The sequence below is a fragment of the Phalaenopsis equestris genome, unplaced genomic scaffold, assembly GCF_001263595.1.
Source record: "Phalaenopsis equestris unplaced genomic scaffold, ASM126359v1 Scaffold000256, whole genome shotgun sequence".
In the NCBI taxonomy this organism is placed as follows: Eukaryota; Viridiplantae; Streptophyta; class Magnoliopsida; order Asparagales; family Orchidaceae; genus Phalaenopsis; species Phalaenopsis equestris.
This window is the reverse complement of record NW_018164698.1, coordinates 879,519-899,105: the sequence shown is the minus strand read 5'-3', so window position 1 is coordinate 899,105 and position 19,587 is coordinate 879,519. Positions and strand designations below refer to the sequence as shown.

General features: G+C 32.5%; 1 protein-coding gene across 1 annotated transcript; it reads left to right on the top strand.

Annotated features, from left to right (window-relative positions):
- Positions 1–4,444: 4,444 nt before the first annotated feature.
- LOC110024459 (transcription factor UNE12) lies at positions 4,445–10,854 on the top strand. The gene is made up of 7 exons (XM_020724426.1): positions 4,445–4,969; positions 5,241–5,324; positions 5,579–5,698; positions 9,136–9,201; positions 9,389–9,454; positions 10,258–10,335; positions 10,534–10,854. The coding sequence occupies exons 1-7, from the start codon at positions 4,661–4,663 to the stop codon at positions 10,768–10,770; spliced, it is 960 nt and encodes a 319-aa protein (XP_020580085.1). The 5' UTR covers positions 4,445–4,660; the 3' UTR covers positions 10,771–10,854.
- The last annotated feature ends 8,733 nt before the right edge of the window (positions 10,855–19,587 follow it).

Below are 19,587 nucleotides of genomic sequence, written 5' to 3'. Positions count from 1 at the left end.
TTCTGCTTGGACGCATTGTTTCACATCAAACAAGTTAAAAGTTTGTTGAATATGAAACATGGAAGGGGTAAAGAGGGTTGAAGACCAACGACAGGAAAAAAAAAGAATACTTGGGAGCATGCATAACATTTCAAAGGAGGAATCCAAATGAATTTTGTCAATGTGAGTGAGTGTTCTTTTTAGTGAGAAGAACTATAAGAGTGAGTGTGCATCCATTTTTGTAATACAAATAATATAAAACTCAGAAACTTCATTGTAATTTCGTGTGAATCAGTGGAGAATATTAGTGAAATCATTCTAACTTTGTTAAAATTTGATTTTAAAATGAAATTTATTTGTGTTTAACTGCATTGAGTATGAATTAAACATCTCTCTTACTTGAATGAAATTTTATGGAATTCGTTGTTATGTGATTGCATGTAACTCATTTATGAGTTTGTAGTTTAAACTTTTATTTGTAGTTTAATTCTAAAGGGATCACATGGGATGTTAAAATGTATTTTGATAAAATATTACAATAGTACATAAGTGGAATAATTAGTTTAACCTACACTACTCTAAGAGAACATGAATGTTGTTATCAGGATAGTGCAATAGTGTAAGAAAATTTAGAGTTGTTAGGGTTTTTGTGTGGTTGGGGGCTAACTATAACATAAATCCCTAATTTTCTTATGACCATTGGGATGGGCTAAGAAAATTTGTTGTTTCTGATTGTCAGCTTAATTAGAGCTAGTTAGATATATTTTATTTGTTAGGACCAATGCAAGAGATGTTCATATCACATGTTCAAACTTAAAACTAAATATATATTTTACTTTTTTTGCAAAAAAAAAAGGATAAATAAACAAATTTTGAACCTTTGGGCTAGATTCAAAACCAATAAACTAGAAATTTTCCAAACTCTTGTTGTTCACTTGTTCATCGTTGGAATGATAAACATACTTAGTTCTGCATATTACTTGGTCGACGTGTATACTTTTGTGTATCATCGATGCTTCATAATATTTTGGTTGTATCAGTGGTGTGTCTCTATCTTGCTCAGGAATATACGGTGGATACACCTCACTATTCACACCGCATCATTGTTTGATTGTTATTTTATACCAGGACAAGCACCAAACTTCTTTAACCTACTGCCCAACAATAGGTATTGTCTCATACTCGCATCCAAATGTCATTAATATCCTTTATTTTCATTTTCTTATTATTTTACAACCAATTTGCTAGTAAATACTTTTCCTAAATATGTTCTAGAAACTTTAGAATGTTATATTTGATAATACAAAAATTTTGTCGGACCATTACAAGATTTCTCGACCTTTGCTGTAGTTGGCATGTATCATTGATGGTACCATTCTAGGGTTTCTAAAAGTTATCTAAGAAATTAAATTAGCATTAAAGTGGTTGTGGATTGACAATGAATTGAAATTAGAGAATATCAATGACATTTGAAGGAGTGTATGAGAAGAATCCTGCTATTTGATAACAAGTTTGAGGAGCTCGACAATTGTCTGGATATAAAACAATGATTGAACAACAGGTTGTGAATGGCAAGGTGGATTCACCACCTATTCTTGGGCAAGCTACATGCATACCGCTTACAAAAAGGATGATGATATAATTATTCTTAGAGCATAAGTCATATATTAACTTCTTCACAATATATAAAATCAATGTTATCTACCTCAAAAACAACAAAATGCAAAATACATCAAATATGTAATAGATAGCTTAATTAAAGTTGGAGAAATATAAAAAAAATAATAATAATAAAAGAAAACAAAGCAAGCGGAGTTAGAAAATCCAACAGTCTTTCACTCGAGTCGCTCGCGATCGTGGGATTTTGCAATCCAAAGGAATCACAAAATTCCACAATCATAATAAACATGCATAATCAAGCGTAATTATGCAATTTCGTAAGCTAAGACATCAATCCTCGTTCCCCCAACCTCTAGACACTGGTCATTGTGGGGTGAACTTTAGGCTAGTTCAAAGATCAAAGGGCCTACCCGGGGGGGTTGGTTTAGGGGTGCACATTCCAAACCCTCCATTGGTTTGAGGGGGGAAGCAGTGCACACCTCGTGTTGTTAAATTAAGCTAATGAGAGTGTGTGATTATCCTTCTAGAACCCTTACCCATCTGCCCTCGCCGAAAGTAGTTGTATTCCCATCTTGAACTATGGGTTGAGGCCATCGGAGTTGACATTCAATTCCATCCAAATTCCTTTCTCTTAGTTCTATCCTCTCATTCCCATAACTCCTCCAAAAGCTCCCAGATATCTCCATAGTTTCCTATGATCTACCTAAGCTTCAATTCATGAAGACCCATTTTACCAAGCTTAACTTAAAATCGCATAGCTTAATTGCAATGAGAGTGTGTGATTGTCCTCCTAGAACCCTTACCCACCTGCTCTCGCCGAAAGTAGATGTATTCCCATCTTGAACTATATGTTGAGGCCATCAGAATTGACATTCAATTCCATCCAAATTCCTTTCTCTTAGTTCTATCCTCTTATTCCCATAACTCCTCCAAAAGCTCACAGATATCTCCATATTTTCCTATGATCTACCCAAGCTTCAATTCATGAAGACCCATTTTAACAAGCTTAACTTAAAATCGCATAGGTATTTACAAAAGATGGGTTTAACATTAAGAACAATATACGTCTAATAAATATTGATCCTCGTAAACTCTAATTTACATATAAAAATTTATGAGATCAAAATATATGACTTACTTATCATTGATATTATATGTACATAGAGTGCATTAATATAAGATTATCCATTTATTTGCAATTAATTGATATAGTCTCAAGCAATAGTCGCTCAATTCTTCTCTCATTTAAGAATAAGAAATTACAACTTAACAAGTACTAGTGGCAGAAAAAGTTCATGTCCGAAAGCTATAATATTTAAGAATGTTTGTTGAACCAAGATTCAACTTCGCTCTTAGAAGAATTAGGCTAATCATTTAATCATGTTCTTAATTTTTTATCATATTCTAAAGTTAGTGTTATCTCACTTCTCATCATGGCCCTTGACACCTTGCTCCACCTCTTCCTTGATAACTTGATTGGGCTACTAATGAGTATACCTTAGAAGTTGCCAATGAAGGTTTGATGAGGTAATCAACACCAAGGTCATTAATAAACAAGAAATGGGGAAGCTAAGAAATGTTATGATCATATATCACAAATCTTGCCATCAATAAGGTATGTGATAAAAGGGATGAGCAACTTGATCTCCATTCGATAAATCATCACCACCAAGGAATAATCTCGAGGAGATGACACTAATAAAAACAACGATAATGTATTTTAGAGCGACAATGACATTTAATAATGAATATAGAAGTGGAGGTTGCAACCATGACGATAAAAGATAATAACCACTGTGTCACAACTATGATATAGAAGTGGAGGCTATGATAATGAATCAATAAAGCAAAATAACTCCAAACAAAATTAGAGGAATCATTATATTATGCTAGCATACAATCAATTTCACTGCAGTTCTGAGCATGTTGAATTTATAATAAATTTATATGAAATGAAGAACATCTTCTAATTGAAATTGATGAGAGGGAGAGAAGCAAAAAGAGAAACAATGAGTATTCTTTATAATTATTTCCCAAATTATAATCCGGTAAAAAAAAAAAAAACTTTCATGAAAGAATCTCTTATGTGGTTGAATAACATGCAACTAATTAGCACATAGGAGTTTTAATTGAGCAATACTCAATAATTTTCTTACAAAGAAGCAGAGAATGCAAATATAACCTCAATAATTGCAGTGACTAGGGCTATCAAAATGGCTCGTTGTTCGTGAACAGCTTGAGTTCGCCTCGTTAAGAAGCTCATGTTCTATTTGTTCCCTAAGTTAACGAGTCGAACTTGAACACTTTCTTTGTACTCAATATATGAAAGAGCCGAACAAGAACAATGATTTGTTCGTTCATGTTCCACTCATTTTGGCTCTAAATACTACTCATTAAATATTTTTAAAAAAATTCGTTGACTAAAAGGCTATATATATATATATATATTGATGAGTAGTATTTTTAAAAAAAATAATTGATTATAAAGCTACAAATATTTATATTTAATTAAAATTATTAATTAAAAAAAATAGAATAAAAATTCATTAATTTATATTTTAATCAATAAGATTTAAATCTTACCACAACTCATAATATTTTATGATTGTGTGATTAGGTTTGTAAAAATAACTCTTTATTCATGAACAACACCTTTGACATACTAAATAACAAACAAAACATAAAAATATTTTTTATGATCATAATATAAGTGAAATATTTTTTAACAAGCTAGCAGCAATTGTAAACACAGCCAACGAGTTGACCGCCATGACGAAATTGCCCTCGTCTTCCTTCTCCTGTATATATACGTCGTCTGCTCTCCAAATGCTCCTTACTCGAGGTGCGAGGCCCACTGTCCTGACATTTCAACAAACAAATTCTCCGTCCCTCTCTTTCCCCCATCTTCCCCCACACTCCCGACTAGCTCGCATGCTGGGGCGCTAGCGCCAACCCTCGAGATTCCTCCAAAGTGAACTCTTTTCAACTCCTAAAGCCCTCTCTCCCTTTGTCGTTCGGTCGATGCTCTCTGATAACTCCAACGATTTCCATCTTTCCTGTCATGGCGAACCCACCTCAGCCCCCGCCAGACGGAATCGCAGACGATTTCTTTGAGCAGATATTCTCTATGCCCGGATACACGTCCGGCGATGCAAGCCTGGCCGGCGGCGACGGAAGTTCGGTTCCTGGGATGGTTCAACAGTTCAACTCTGGGGACGTTTCTTCACCTCGTAATTTCTCGGTGTTTCCTCTTGGACTCAGCTTGGAGCAGGGGAGGACTGGCTTCGCCGTGGCAGAAGAGGGCTCTTGCAGTGGCGTCGTAGGGAAGCGGCTTCGCGAGGGTTTGGAGGCGAAGACGTCGTCGGATGCGGTGAGCTCATCCTGGTCTTTGTTGAAGTCATCTATCATATCAGTTCCGCCATGGTATTGTTTTGATGTAGCTTATTTGGATGCTTGCGGATAGAAAAGTTTTTCAATCTTTATACTAAAAATGAAATTGTATATTGATTTATAATAATATCAAAACAAACGATGGAATCTGTTAAATATAAGGTTTTAAAATCATGATTTTTAAGTTCAAGCAACGCAAATGAGCCCTAAAAGTTGTACTTAGGTTATGATTTTCACTTGTTATTTGGCAGGAAAGGGATCCTATTCAGTTACCCAGCTTGTTTCCCCCGTTTGGACAAGTACAGTCCCATCAAATCCGGCATAACTCTCCTCAGGTATTTTTTCAATAACTCATTATTGAGATCTTTAGCTATGTTTGTGATTAAAATTTGATATGTTAATTTTCTAATTCTGGAAATCAATTTATATGTTTTAAAGTTGTAGGATAAAATGTATTGAGGCAATGATATCTAAAAAAGAGAAAGCAAAATTGGGTGTTGTTAGATTGATTGAGTGCCTCACTTGATATTTATTTTGAAGTTGTGAAATAATTGTTTCTTAAAGGATTCGGTGTCAATTTTCTTAATAGATTCTCCATGGTCAAGCATTGCAAGCACAAGTTGCTTCAGCATCACAAGTACCAGCTCCCCGTCCAAGAGTGAGGGCAAGACGTGGGCAAGCTACTGATCCACATAGCATAGCAGAGAGGGTAACTTCATTCTTTCTCACCAGCATGTTTATGTAACCAGATTTCTGGAAGTTAGTGCATCCTGTTTACTGTAGTTGCTTTATTCATTTTGCCTTATTTTATTAGGATTGGTGCTATGAGTTTTCTTAAAATTTGCTTAATGTTTGATGGTCTATTTGGAGGAAACAAGAAAAACAAGAATCCTTTTTGAAATGTACATTGCTAATAAGTGGTAGAGAAAAGTAATCATTCTTTATTTCTCTATACAACTACATGCTTGCACTTGTTTGGACTATTAAAATGAATGTTTGATGAGATTTCAGATTTGTTACAAGTAGAAAAAGGCTATTTCATGATAGGTGTTCATGGATGTTTGATGAATCATACAACGTTGGATTAATTTCTCTTGTAAACATTTCCCACTTTTTTTGGCCTTTGTGCACTATGCAACATGCATATTTTTCCCAATCCCCGGATGCAAAAAGTAAAGGATTGCGTTAAGTTGTCGACAACCAGCTTAAAATTTATATTGAAAAAAATTGCATGAATCCTTGTGCCAGGAAAGTCTACTATGGAAGCTATATATTTGTTGAGAGGTTTGATGGAGAAGTACAAAGAGAGTAAAGAGGATCTACATTTGATTTTTATTGATTTAGAAAAAAGGTTATGATAATGTTCCAAGAGAAGTTCTTTGGAGAGTTCTAGAAAATAAGGTGTTGATATGACTTATATTCAAGTCATTAAAGATATTTATACTCGAGTTGTTACTTGGATTCGAATAGAAGGATGATTGACCAACTATTTTCGTATTTCAGGTGAATTACATCAGGGATCAGCTTTAAGCCCATATCATTTTGCTTTAGTTATGGACGCTCTTACTGGACATTTACAAGATGATTTACCTTTGTGTATGCTTTTCACTGATGATATACTTCTTGTGGGTAAGTAAGACTAGAGAGAGTTCAGGAAAAACTTGAATTATGCAGGGGTCTATTTTAGAGTCTAAAGGCCTTCGTTTGAAAAGATTTAATACTGAATATATGGAATGTAATTTTAATAGTAGCAGATATAGTGTCATAGTTATAATGGGTGATCAAATCGTTAAAAGGAGTGAACGTTTTAGATATCTCGAGTATATTGTTTGAAGTGCTGGTGATATAGATGGGGATGTTATTAGTATAATTCAAGTTGGATGGTTGAAGTGGAGGAATGCATTGGGCTTATTATGTGTTAGAAAAGTACTGCTTAGACTTGAAAGGGAATTCTTAGAAGATGGTGGTGAGACCTGCAATGCTTTATGACACATAATGTTGGCCTATAATATAGAAGCATAATACTAAGTGTTGCTGAGATGAGAATGCTTAGGTGGACGAGTGGCTTTACACTTAGAGACCAAATGTGGAATGATTATATCCATGAAAGGGTTGGTGTAGCTCCAGTGACAGATAAGATTAGAGAAATACTTCTTAGATGGTTTGGTCACATTTGACGTCGACCATCTGATGATCCACTTAAGAGAGTTGATGTTTTTTATTCGACTTATATTAAGAAAGATAGATGTAGATCTAAAAAAAACAGGGCAGGTTGTATAAAACATGATGTTAATTTGTTAGAATTAAATGAAAATATGACACTCAATAGGACACAATGGAGAAAAAGGATTCATGTAGCCGACCCCACTTAGTGGGATAAAGGCTTGTTGTTGTTGTTGTTTAAAATTTAAAGGCGTTTTTTTTAGATGTTTACTGGAGTCTCTCTCCTCTTCTTCCCTGTGTGAAGGTGCCCACTTGCATGTGTTTGTCACCTGGAAATGCATAAGCAGAAAGATCCTGAACAGAGTGGCATGCAATAAACACGTATACATTGATATTCAGATAGGAATGAAGATATAAACTGTGATGGCTCTAAGAAGAACAATATGCTTCTAAAAGAGGGATTCTGCAAAAATGTTGCTTGAAGATCAATCTTATGAGCTATAAACTTGTAGAAACTTAGTGATTCCTAATTTTTTACAAGATTGTGGGGGTTTCCCTTTTTGTATTCTTGGTTTGCTTGGACTGCCTTGGTTCTCCTGTTCATTCATTTTTACTTTAACTGAGCTTTCATACGTTACAAGTTTGTTTTCCAAAGCATCTATTATTCACTCCTAGTTTGTTTAAATGATTACACAATGTTCTGATGCATTAGTGTGTTGGTCCCATTGTTCTTCAATCAATTTTTGCTTAGATTTTAAACTGGCGGTGAAGAGAAATGATGGCAGTCTTTTTTTGGAATAAGGAAGCTCAACAGCTACTGCGCATTAGTGTGTTGGTCCCATTGTGCTTCAATCAAATTATGCTTAGATTTTAAACTGGCGGAGAAGAGAAGTGATGGCAGTCTGTCTTTGGAATAAGGAAGCTCAACAGCTACTACGGAAGATTATATTAGCTGTACCAAAGGAAAACAGTAGATAAATTGCTCTTGAATGTAAGCTTATTTATTGCAATCATGATGTGAATAAAACAATAAACCATAGCGAAGTATGATCGGGGCTGCAATGAGATGTTGAATTATTATATCACTGTTAATGAGTCAAAAAAATGCATCTTATTGATGATGGATTAGCTTTTTTGTGAAAAAAAAGGATCATGAAACTTACCCCAAATTGATGGGTATGGCAGCATTATCTTCCCTTCATTCTTTTTGAACCTTTTTTCTATAGTTATTTCAAAAGCTATCATTGCTAGTTCCAAACCCTTGCTAAATTTATTTTTAAACTGAAAGTATAAATGGATTTAGATGGTAGATGTTGATGGCAGGTGTGAGATTTCCCTTAAATATAAGGAATGGTTAGTTGGATGCAAACTGCTCTGATATAAAAAGTTTTGCGAAGGGTCTCGATTTTTTTGAGGTTTATGTTGTGTTGCAGAAAATCATTTATGTGTCGTTCGATACTATATGTTCTGATCTGGAAGTTTTCATTGAGACAGATAAATCAGGCTTTAAACGTTGTAATTTCAATTGCATTAGTTCAAGCAGCTTCTTTATTGAAAAAAATGGATAATGTTGGGTTACATGTTATGCCTTGAAGAATATACTACCTAATCTTAGAATTTGTTTTTCAGTCATTATAATGTTTTCCTTAATTCTGTTGTTTTCCTCATTGTTTCTGTTATTATTATTTTATATTAATGGTTGGCATGCTTCAGGATAACCTGACCTCTTTTCACGATTAAATTGTTGAAACTTGAAACAGTAGGATTTATGTTCAGCATATTAGTTTAAAATTTTTTTTCTTTTTTCATCGTAATAGTGATGTAGCTTTATGATTTCTTTTTTCTTGTGAACTTACAGAGCATTACGTTATGATTTGGCCCCTTTCTCTTTGCTAGACAAAAAAATTAAGGTTATGATAATATGAGAAAAATCATCTTTCTAACATCAGTTTCCTTCTGTCATCGTTTTTCTTTTCACGGCAGCTACGTCGAGAAAGAATAGCGGAAAGGATGAGGGCCTTGCAGGAACTAGTTCCCAATACTAATAAGGTCAAATCCTATAAATCTCTTTGTTTTGATATCCCTGTCTCCTTAATTACAGTTTACTACAGTCATCAATTGTAAAAAATTATATCACTGTAATTTGACAACTTGTTACTATTAGTTAGGTGCCTGTCATATTATTATAACTTTATTTTATTCTATGCTAATGTCGAACTTTCTGTTCCCCATGCAGACAGATAGAGCAGCCATGCTTGATGAAATTGTAGATTATGTTAAGTTTCTGAGGCTTCAAGTCAAGGTAAATAGCTTCCCAATATTTTATGAACATAGTTTTGTATCTTGATTATCTTAAACTTTGCAAATAAATGATTTATCTAATTTTTTCTATCCTCAATTTTATCAATTGCATATATTATATGCACGAACAACCATAAAAGTTCATACAAAAATGTAAAATGATACGGATATCAATAAAGTAGTAATTGAATGGATTGCTGCGGCCATCTAACAACATTATGCACCTGGTTCCGACATTGACTAGTCATTTTTGCCGTTTCTTAGAATATATCATGGCCTTGAATGTTTTAATAAGTTTGAAAATATCAAAATTATTATAGCTTTAAGAAATATGATCTGCATGATTGCCAGTTTAACCAAGTGATATAAAGACGCAGAAATTAAAACACTCCTGTTTACCCAAGATATGATCAGTTGTTTGCAACTCCTAAGTTTTGCTGATCAAGATATTCACATTGAATCGTTAGTTATATCAAATTGTATCACATTATATTGGCGAGATTCATATTTGTATGCTTCATCACCACAATAACGTAATTAGCAGATATTTGTCAGTGATATGCTTTGATTCAAACTTTATTCTAGTTCAAAGTAGCCTGCCATTAAGTACAAAACATCCAGTCATTATTTTTCACTTAATTAGAGGCCTTATTCATTTCCTATTACCTTACAGTAGAAATTTTCAATCTTGGCCCATATTTGCTTCGTAAATCGTTCTAGCATCTCCTTAAATGGATCATTTTCTAATATTTGTCTTATTTGATTTGTATCTCACTGCATTTTAGTCTGTTCTCAAAATGGCAGGTTCTTAGCATGAGCAGACTTGGTGGTGCAGGTGCTGTAGCACAGCTGGTTGCTGATATTCCATTATCACAAACTGAGGTAATATAGAAATATGTGGAAGAAGCATTACATATTATAGGCTGCTTAAGATTTCACAAATATATTCATGCAAATGAACTGCAAATTCATTCTTATCCAACAATATCATAGTTTGCTGCAAAACATTCCATTACTGCGAACTCTCTATTGAAAAAGCAAGGATTTGTAAACTCCTAATTTTCATTGGATTCCTATTAGGGAGATAGCAGCAGCGACGGAAGGAGCAAGCAACAGATATGGGAAAAATGGTCGACCGATGGCACGGAACGGCAAGTAGCGAAGCTCATGGAAGAAGATGTGGGTGCAGCAATGCAATTCCTCCAGTCCAAAGCTCTTTGCATGATGCCCATATCCCTCGCCGCCGCCATCTACCACACCCAGCACCAGCCGGAAAATCCTTCCGTGAAGAACGAACCCAACACGCCACCGTCGTAAAAGACGAAAGCGAAACTACCTAACCACTTCTCTCGGCTTATTCGAGGATCTTCCTTTCTAACAGGCCTGTGGAAAAACCTTCCTGTGTATTTTTTCCTACTTTTTTTTTTTTTTTTTTTTTTTTTTTTTTTTTTTTTTTGTAACTCGTCAAAGGTGGTTTGATTGCAAGAGTCAAGCAGAGGAGAAAAGGAGACTCCACTTGGAACTGTCTCCACATTCTCTGTCTCTTTCTCAGTGCTACCTGAAGTGCTCACTGGGGCATTGAGGGAGCCCCTCCCTAATTTTGGCCTTGTGGGGCTCTCAGTGCACTAACCTACCACCTTTTTTTTTTTTTTAATGGTGGGATGTGGGACCTTATAAAAGTTAATGATGGGTATAAAATTAAGCATGCTTTTTATTAATGAAATGAAATGGATGATTATGATGATGGGTGTGCTTTTGTCTTATATTTTACTATATATATATATATATTCTATGTTGGATGGTTGAGTTGCGTCAATTTTGGTGTGGATGGTGCCATCTTCAGGCTTGTTAGTGGAGTGTGTTGCTGCGGTTTTTAGGAGTGGAGTTCTCTTTTAACTTTTTTTTTTTTAAGAAAGGAAAAAAGGAAAAAAGTTTCTTCTGCTTGGTAAGGAAATCATGCAATTTGTTGAAGGCTTTTGGTCACTGTATTGGACTGGCTTTGCCACCAACTGGAACTGTGTAGTGGTGACCGGATTATGGCATGGGAACATGATGTCTTTTAAGAAAGGTTGATGTTATCACTACCTGTGTTGTTTATATCCTCTTCTCTTTCATGTTTAAACATACAATCATGTTAATTTTCGTTCGATTGTAGAGTTAACGAATCTCTACCACATCAACCTCTCTCGTGTCCGGAGTCCCGACAACAGACGTGATACACCGAGCGTAGCGGAGGGAAAAAAAAAAAAACTCCGCCCAGTGCATTGCTTCCGGTTGTCCGAACTCAGCTTGTGTTTGGACTCTAGACACAATATTTTCTTTTAGAGTTGCTCAAGCCCCAATCAGCTTGAGCTTGAGCTAGTTTCACTGATCGAGTTCTAGCTTAATTTTATGGGTTTGAACCAACTTATGAGTTGACTTATTTATTATGAACGAGAGAAAATAATACTAATTTAAGTCAATGTTATAATAGAATGACCTGGACAGTTAAAAATTGATAATAAGAAGTTACTTGCTATAAAATATTATATTTTTAATATTTTTTATAATTTAAAGATAAAACTGTTGAATTTTAGTATATTCTCAGTATATTTTAATTTTTTTTTTTAAAGAGCCGTTACCCACCAAATTATATGAAGTTTTTTAAAGAATTTTTCTTAATACTTGTAAGACAGAAGATAAATCTTAATTAAGTTATTAAACATTCATATGTATGAATTTCATAGAAAAATATATGAGAATTCATATGATTATGAAATCATTTTGAAAATGGGTTATCACATGATTTGATAGGCACATTTTAATACAAATATATTATGATATATTGACCTTTTTCTTTTCATGAATAAAAGGTCTAGTATATTTTTCTAAGTGCGTGCATTATTTGGTCAAAATCAAAAGATCCAATAAAACTTAGCTCTTTTGATTGATTTGATTTTTTGAAACAGCGATCCCTTTTTATAATTTAATTTATTTTATTTGAAAATTTCACACATATCACACAATTATTATGTATTTACACATCTAACGTATAAAGCTTGATATTTAAATTTATAATACTTTGTTGGTATAAACTTATGCATGAAAAATGTATTTCACTTTTGAAATATTAATAATTGTGGTAATTTTGAGGCAATGTTAAATATTTTAGTGTTATATATGTAAATATGAGATTGTTGATGTTGTTTATAAATACATAAAAATTGTGTAGTGTACGAAAGTACCATCCAATTTTTGTCAATTTGCCTTCATTACTAGTGTTACAAGAAAACTTCTAATGAAACACAAAGTAGTAGTTTAAATTGAGAATTCATAGATTATTAGTTGCCAATTATGTCATAACTCATGATTTTAATGTAAATATATAATTAAAGTTTAATATTAAAATAAATGTTGTAATTTAAATATATTAGCAAGAATTTTAAAAATAAATAAATTGAGGTTAATATACAAGATAACGGTAACTTCAACTTAAACTAAGGGTGCGCTTGAGACGGCGGTGAGGTGCTGTTGTAGTGCCGCATTATAGTTTTTTCTATTCAGCAAAAATGTGTTTTGTTTTAACAAAAAAATTGTGTTTTGCCACCAGACCTAGTTACCTGCGGTAGCTTCTAGAAAGCTGCATTTTGGCTTTTTCATTAAAAACAAAAAAAAAGTATAATAGTCACCGTACCTTTTTGAACATCAGCTTATTTTGTAGTAGCTTCATAACTGCTTATTCAAACAGCTTCAGCTATCCTAAACAGACCCTAAGATTAATCTTAATTTTTAATTTTTAATATTCCAAAACTCTTCAAATCTCCACCGCAAGGCATGCATTTATAAAGAGAAATCGCATAAATATCCATAGAGAACACAAGTCTAGTTATCAACTTTTTTTTAATATAATTGATTATTTAATTGCAAGTATTTAAATATATGTGTATTTAATATAATATCATATGATTTGTATACACAATGGCTTCTACACCAATCAAATAAACACAAAATTTATCAAAGAAAAAGAGAACTATTGATAGTTCTTTTCTAGTTGTCACATAATTTAATTAGGCTTCATTCAATATTTTATTAGTATAATTCATAGCATGAAACACTCTATTCCTTCTTTATCTTGATGCAATGTAAAATAACAATTGTGCATCCTTCAAATGTAGTTAGGCAATTATGTAATGTAAAAGGCATTCTTCCAAAGGCAACAATTTTCATGAGCGCAAGTAAATATGGATATCTCTAACAACATAATTCAAAAGCAATCTAACCAAGAATAAAATATTTGTCTGACCGACCATCCAACATTTAATTGATAGCAAGCAATGAAAATTTTTTTTTCCTATAAGACTTATGTAATTTTCTATAACTAATAGAGATCCTCTATCTAGTAGTTATTATTCTTATAGGAATGATTTCATTATTATCGTTAATTAAAACTATTATCTCTTTTTCTTTGTTCACAATGCTCTAGGCTTAAATAAGAACTATTTAATATAAGATAAATAATTTTTACATACAATTATTTTAAAATTTCTTTCTTAACCACTTCATTTATTATTGCATTCAATTTACATTGAGTCTAAAAATGATTTATATTTTTCTTCCATCAAAATTTTAGGCATATGTAACATAAGACTGATTACTTTAATGTTTACCAAAAGCTTTTTTATTACTTTTCAAATCCCAAATAAATTTATCTTCTCAAAGTTCATATAGTTAAACAAAGTAGTGATAGACAAAGTTAACAAAAATTAAGGAAATGCAACAAGAATTTCAGCTCTAACTATGTGCTTCTATGATATATGGCTTCATTTGTTGTGTTATAAAAAATAAGTAAAATGTTTCAAATTTTCCTTCAAAAGATTTTTAATTCAATTTTAGAGAAGGGACATATTCACTTTTAGCTTCACAAACTTTATCAATCAATTAATTAATAACTTTTATAAGAATTATTGTTTAATATTTTTCCCCATCTGTTTTTACATAGAGTCTTCCACCAAGCCAATACTATAACACTAATTATTATGTTCATTGGGAGACTCTATTGCTAAAAAATAATAGTTACTACTTAATCTCAATCTTTTATCATTAATTCTCATTTTTTATACATCAATCATGACTTTATTGGTTGCTAAAAAAATATTCCTAAAATAATAATTATTCGCTTATCTTCATATCCAATACTATAAAATCAACAAGAAATATTAATTTTTCGACCAAGATAAAAACTATTTTTATAACTCTTTTAGGACAAGTCAATAAAATATCCACAATTATAGAGTTACAAAGGTCGATTAAGCTCGTAACCCTAAGTTCTTAAAAAAATGACTAAGGCACTAAGTTTATGCTAACTCTTAATTTATATAAAGATTTTTTCAAAAAAAAAATTATCACTAATTACGTAAGGAATCTCAAAACTCTCTGTTTTCCTTTAATTATTGAATTGCAATCCTCTATAAGTGCTATTATTTTAAATTATATTAATTTTTTTTAGATAAGATGTCTTTCATGAATTTTATATGGTTAGATGCTTTTTTAAGGGATTTAGTAAATGATATTTTAATTCTAAATTTCTTCAAAACTTCTAAAAACTTTAAAATTTTTGTTTTTGGAAGTAAAGTTTGCGGTTGTTTATGTAAATACATAGGAATGGGTGTGTAAATGCCTCTTTTTTTCGGTGTGTAGAATAAACTGTTATATTCAAGAGATTTTCTTAAAGTTAAATTAATTTTTAATTAGACTTATGCTCATACCATTCAATACATTTTCATAAAATTAATACCATGTTTGGTTTTAAAATGAAGTATCTAATTTGTGTAATTATATGTGCTACTAAGAAAATGTTTATAATTTTTTGAAAATAATGAATATAGGTTAGGATTTTGTTATGTTGTTTGAGATTTAAAAGAAGTTATTGTAAATGGTGGTGATTAGTATTAAAGTGATGGTGTCAAAATTTTTTAATATTAGCACATAAATTAATTTTATTTTTTGAAATGTGCACAAATTAATTTTTATTATTTAAAACATCAAATAGAGGGATCTTACTAGTATATATTAATATTAGTATGTACAAATACATGTTAAAATTTTAGGGGACACTTGCCCTCTTATTTCCCCCTTAAATTTGCTTTTGAGTGATGTTTTAATAAATAAATAAGGTTTGAATATTATGTGAATTAAATAATGGAGTCTAGCATTTATTCATCATTCTTAATGGACAATCATGCTCATCTAAGGCAGGTTCACCAAACTATGATATAGGCCACACTCAAATCCCAAAAAAACAAAAATGAAAATTATGATTTATATAAATAAATAAATATTAGAAAAATTTATATAGATACCGCACAATTTTTATATATTTATATATCTAACACAAAAAAATTAAAATTTACGCTTATAATATCTTGGTATCATAAACCTATGCATGAAAATGTGTATTTCATTTTTTAAAAGATAATGATAGTGATATATTTGATGTGATATTAAAGATCTGAGCAGTATGCTTGTGAATATGAATGCTTAGAAGTTAGATATGTAAATACATATGAATTATGTGATATATATGCATTAACAAGTAACATAGTCTTATACATAAAAAAAAAAAGCTTTTTAACGGATTAAAATAAGAGGATATACTTACATATTATATATTTTTTTGTGTATTGTTTCATTTAACATCCAAATATTGATATTTATTTATATAATTTTTCAATTTACAATCCTATCCAAATATGTACATGAAAAATGTAGATTTCACTTAGAAAAAACCTATTAATGATATTTTTAATGCCATATAAAAATTTTATGTGATATATAAATAAATTTTAAAATTTAAGTATTAGATATGTTAATTCATAAGAATTACATTATATATTTGTAAATTCTTCTAAAATAATGCCAATGTGCTGACCATGCCTCAAGTAAAGCCAAATTATAATTTGTCTTAGGGCATCATGATATTTAATGAATTTCAATTGAATTTGTTCCTTAAAAACTATTTGTAAAAAATGTAAGATTTATAAAAGAGTTGGTAGAAGATCCTCTCTCAAATTAAGGAGAGAATATTACGTCCAAACTCATGATGTATAATTACATCCGAACATTGCACAAAATATAACAAGCATAATATGTATAGCATATATGACATGCATAAACAATGAGCACAACATTGCACTCTACATGTAATACTACTAAAAAAAAGTTTTTGGTTGCGCTTATTTAAAGACACTTTTAAAAAAATGTTGTTACAATATTTAAAAAGCACATCAAAATATTTTAAGCAGTTGCTAAGAAGCATTGTGACACTAACAATTTCAACGATTTAAAATTCACTGTAATGAAAATAGTTGGGATTTTTCTCACTATGATTGTCTATATGTTGTTATCATTATGGCTCGTGCGTCATTATGTGGTAACTGGATAGACAACTGCTTTGTCAGTTGTATGACCCTTCTGACCCGGGTTCGATTCCTACGAGGATGGATAACACATATGAGGAGCATTATGACTAAACTTTCAAAAATAAAAATAAATATATGTAAAAACTTATTTTGTAGCAATTTACATTATAATGACAACTAAATTACCTAAAAACATGAGGCTTATAATTAGAAAGAAGACCCTCCACAGCTCCTTTACAATAGCTTGCACGTAAAATAGTACTATGTTGGCTTTAGCAGGAAGAATTTCTGGGCCTGCCATCAATTTTCCACAAAGAATATCTGGCTGTGGATATTCCTTGCTGCTGTCTTCCACTACTGAGAACAAATGTCTCCCTCACAAAGATTTCGATCAATCTTTGCTATATTCTTAACACTAATATAATTTCTATGGCGGATAAGGATTCATTTGAGGCTGTTATTCCCTTTTTTTAGGTGTGGTAAAGGTGATTGCAAAGCAGTGGCTAAAGAAGATTGTTATGTCATGTTGTAAATATTATATTTTTAAATTTGGGTTATTGTTTTGCTAAAGAAATCATACGCCATTTTTTCTTTTTGCAAAAAGTAGCATTTTATTTCAAAAAGATTAAATAATTATAAGAATAAAGTGGCTAAATAAAAGTATGAAGAGGTCTAAGAAACTAAATAGGTGTTGACATATTTAACAGCTAGACTTTAATATTTACATTCTTAAGACTCCAATTTTTTAAGTCACTGAATGCACATTTTCATGCATAGTGTGTACTCAAAAATGATCTGTACGGATCTCGAGGGGGGTCTGATTGTTCAAGATAAAGTGACTAGAATGTCTTTTGCACTTCTCTTCGAAGCAAGGGTAAATGTTTAGTTTTTATATTTTTTTTGCCCTTCTTATCTTTTATAAATTTCTTCTATAAATAGGAGGGTTTTAATATGTTTGGGGGGGGGGGGGGCCCTCTCTCTTGTAACATATATCTTTTAGGGAATAAAATTGGTCTACGAGCCTGGGAACACCCCATTTTCCTTTGACGGGGGAAACCTTCATGTTCTTCTTCTTTCTTTCTCTTCCTCTCTCATCCTTCTTTTCTTTGGCCTTACGCTCTATTTCTTAGGCACAGTCTACCAGACAAATTTGAATTTAACATTCTAAAAAGTGTGGTGAGCGTGAAACGTATCATTGACAAGAACAAGAGCAACGCCGACACTCCTACCACAAGGTGCAAGGTAAAACGTAGCATTTTATTTCAAAAAGATTAAATAATTATAAGAATAAAGTGGCTAAATAAAAGTATGAAGAGGTCTAAGAAACTAAATAGGTGTTTACATATTTAGTAGCTAGACTTTAATACTTATATTCATAACACTCCAATTTGTGAATAACATTAAAATGTAATTTATACTAAACTTTTTAAAATTTGAATGCACCCTTCTTATGCATAGTGTATACTCAAAAATGGTCTGCACAGATCTCGAGGCAATATAATTGTTCAATATAAAGAGACTAAAATGTTCTTTGCTCATCTATTCAAAGAAAAATTAAATATGTAATTTTTATATTTTTTGGCCCTTCTTATTTTCTATAAATAGGAGAGTTTTATGATGTATGAGGTGGGGTTGGGATCCCTCTTTTGTAACTTATATCTTTTATGAAATAAAATGGCTCTATGAGCCCATAAACACCTCATTTTCTCTTGTTGGGGGAGACCTTCCTCATCTCCTTTCTTTCTCTTCCTCTCTCAACCTCTTTTTTTCGGTCAAATGCTCTACTCATTGAGCACAGTCAGCTGGACAAATTTTGGATTCAACATCCTAAAAGGTGCAGTGAGAGTGGAACGTGTCATAAACAAGAAGACGAGCAATGTCGACGTTCCTAACAAAAGGTGGGGAACTCGCACGTCACTCACTCTACTTATTTTTCGCTGCCGACGACCACCAAGAAACTCCATCTATTCCCCTATAGATCTGCTCCCCACTTCCAGAGATAGAGATAACCTGTGTCGTCGACCTCTCTGTCGCACAAAAAATCTACACCAATAGCCTCCCGACCGATATCTATTTTCCTTTCTGCTCACGCAGGGATCTGCACCGACCCTCTCATTATCAAATTTCTCACCATCGATTGATTTGATTGCCCTTGCACAATGATGACCGGTCTTCTTTCCTAAGAACTATTCACAGGCTGGTGTTAGAAACATTCTGATAAATGATGATGTCACATTTAGAACTCTTTAATATTGTTCTTTTTTAGTTTTTGTCTCCGTTAAAACTTTTGTTCCTCGGATTAAGCCTTGTCGTACTGCGCCTCCTCGCTGCGTTAGTCGGCCTCCATTGTTCCGCCGTTCACCTTGTTAGGCCGCCGGCCGGCCCAACACCTCAGCGGACCGATATATAACAAAATAACTGAAAACGATATCATAAATGCCCGGTCGGTAATACACGATTCGCCACCTAACAGCAACAATTTTCAGGAGGGGTGAATAAAAGTCTAACACCTGACAGCGATAAGCTCCGCGAGGTGTGCAAACAAATCTAACACCCTTCACCGACCATCAAGGCTGTCAAAAATGCTCGTTGTTCGCAAACAGCTCGTGTTCGACTCATAGAAAGCTCACATTCGATTTGTTCGCCGAGTTAACGAGCCAAACACTCTAAGAAAGATTTATTTGTTCGTGTTCAGCTCGTTTTGAATTGAAATACTACTCATCAATTTATATATATA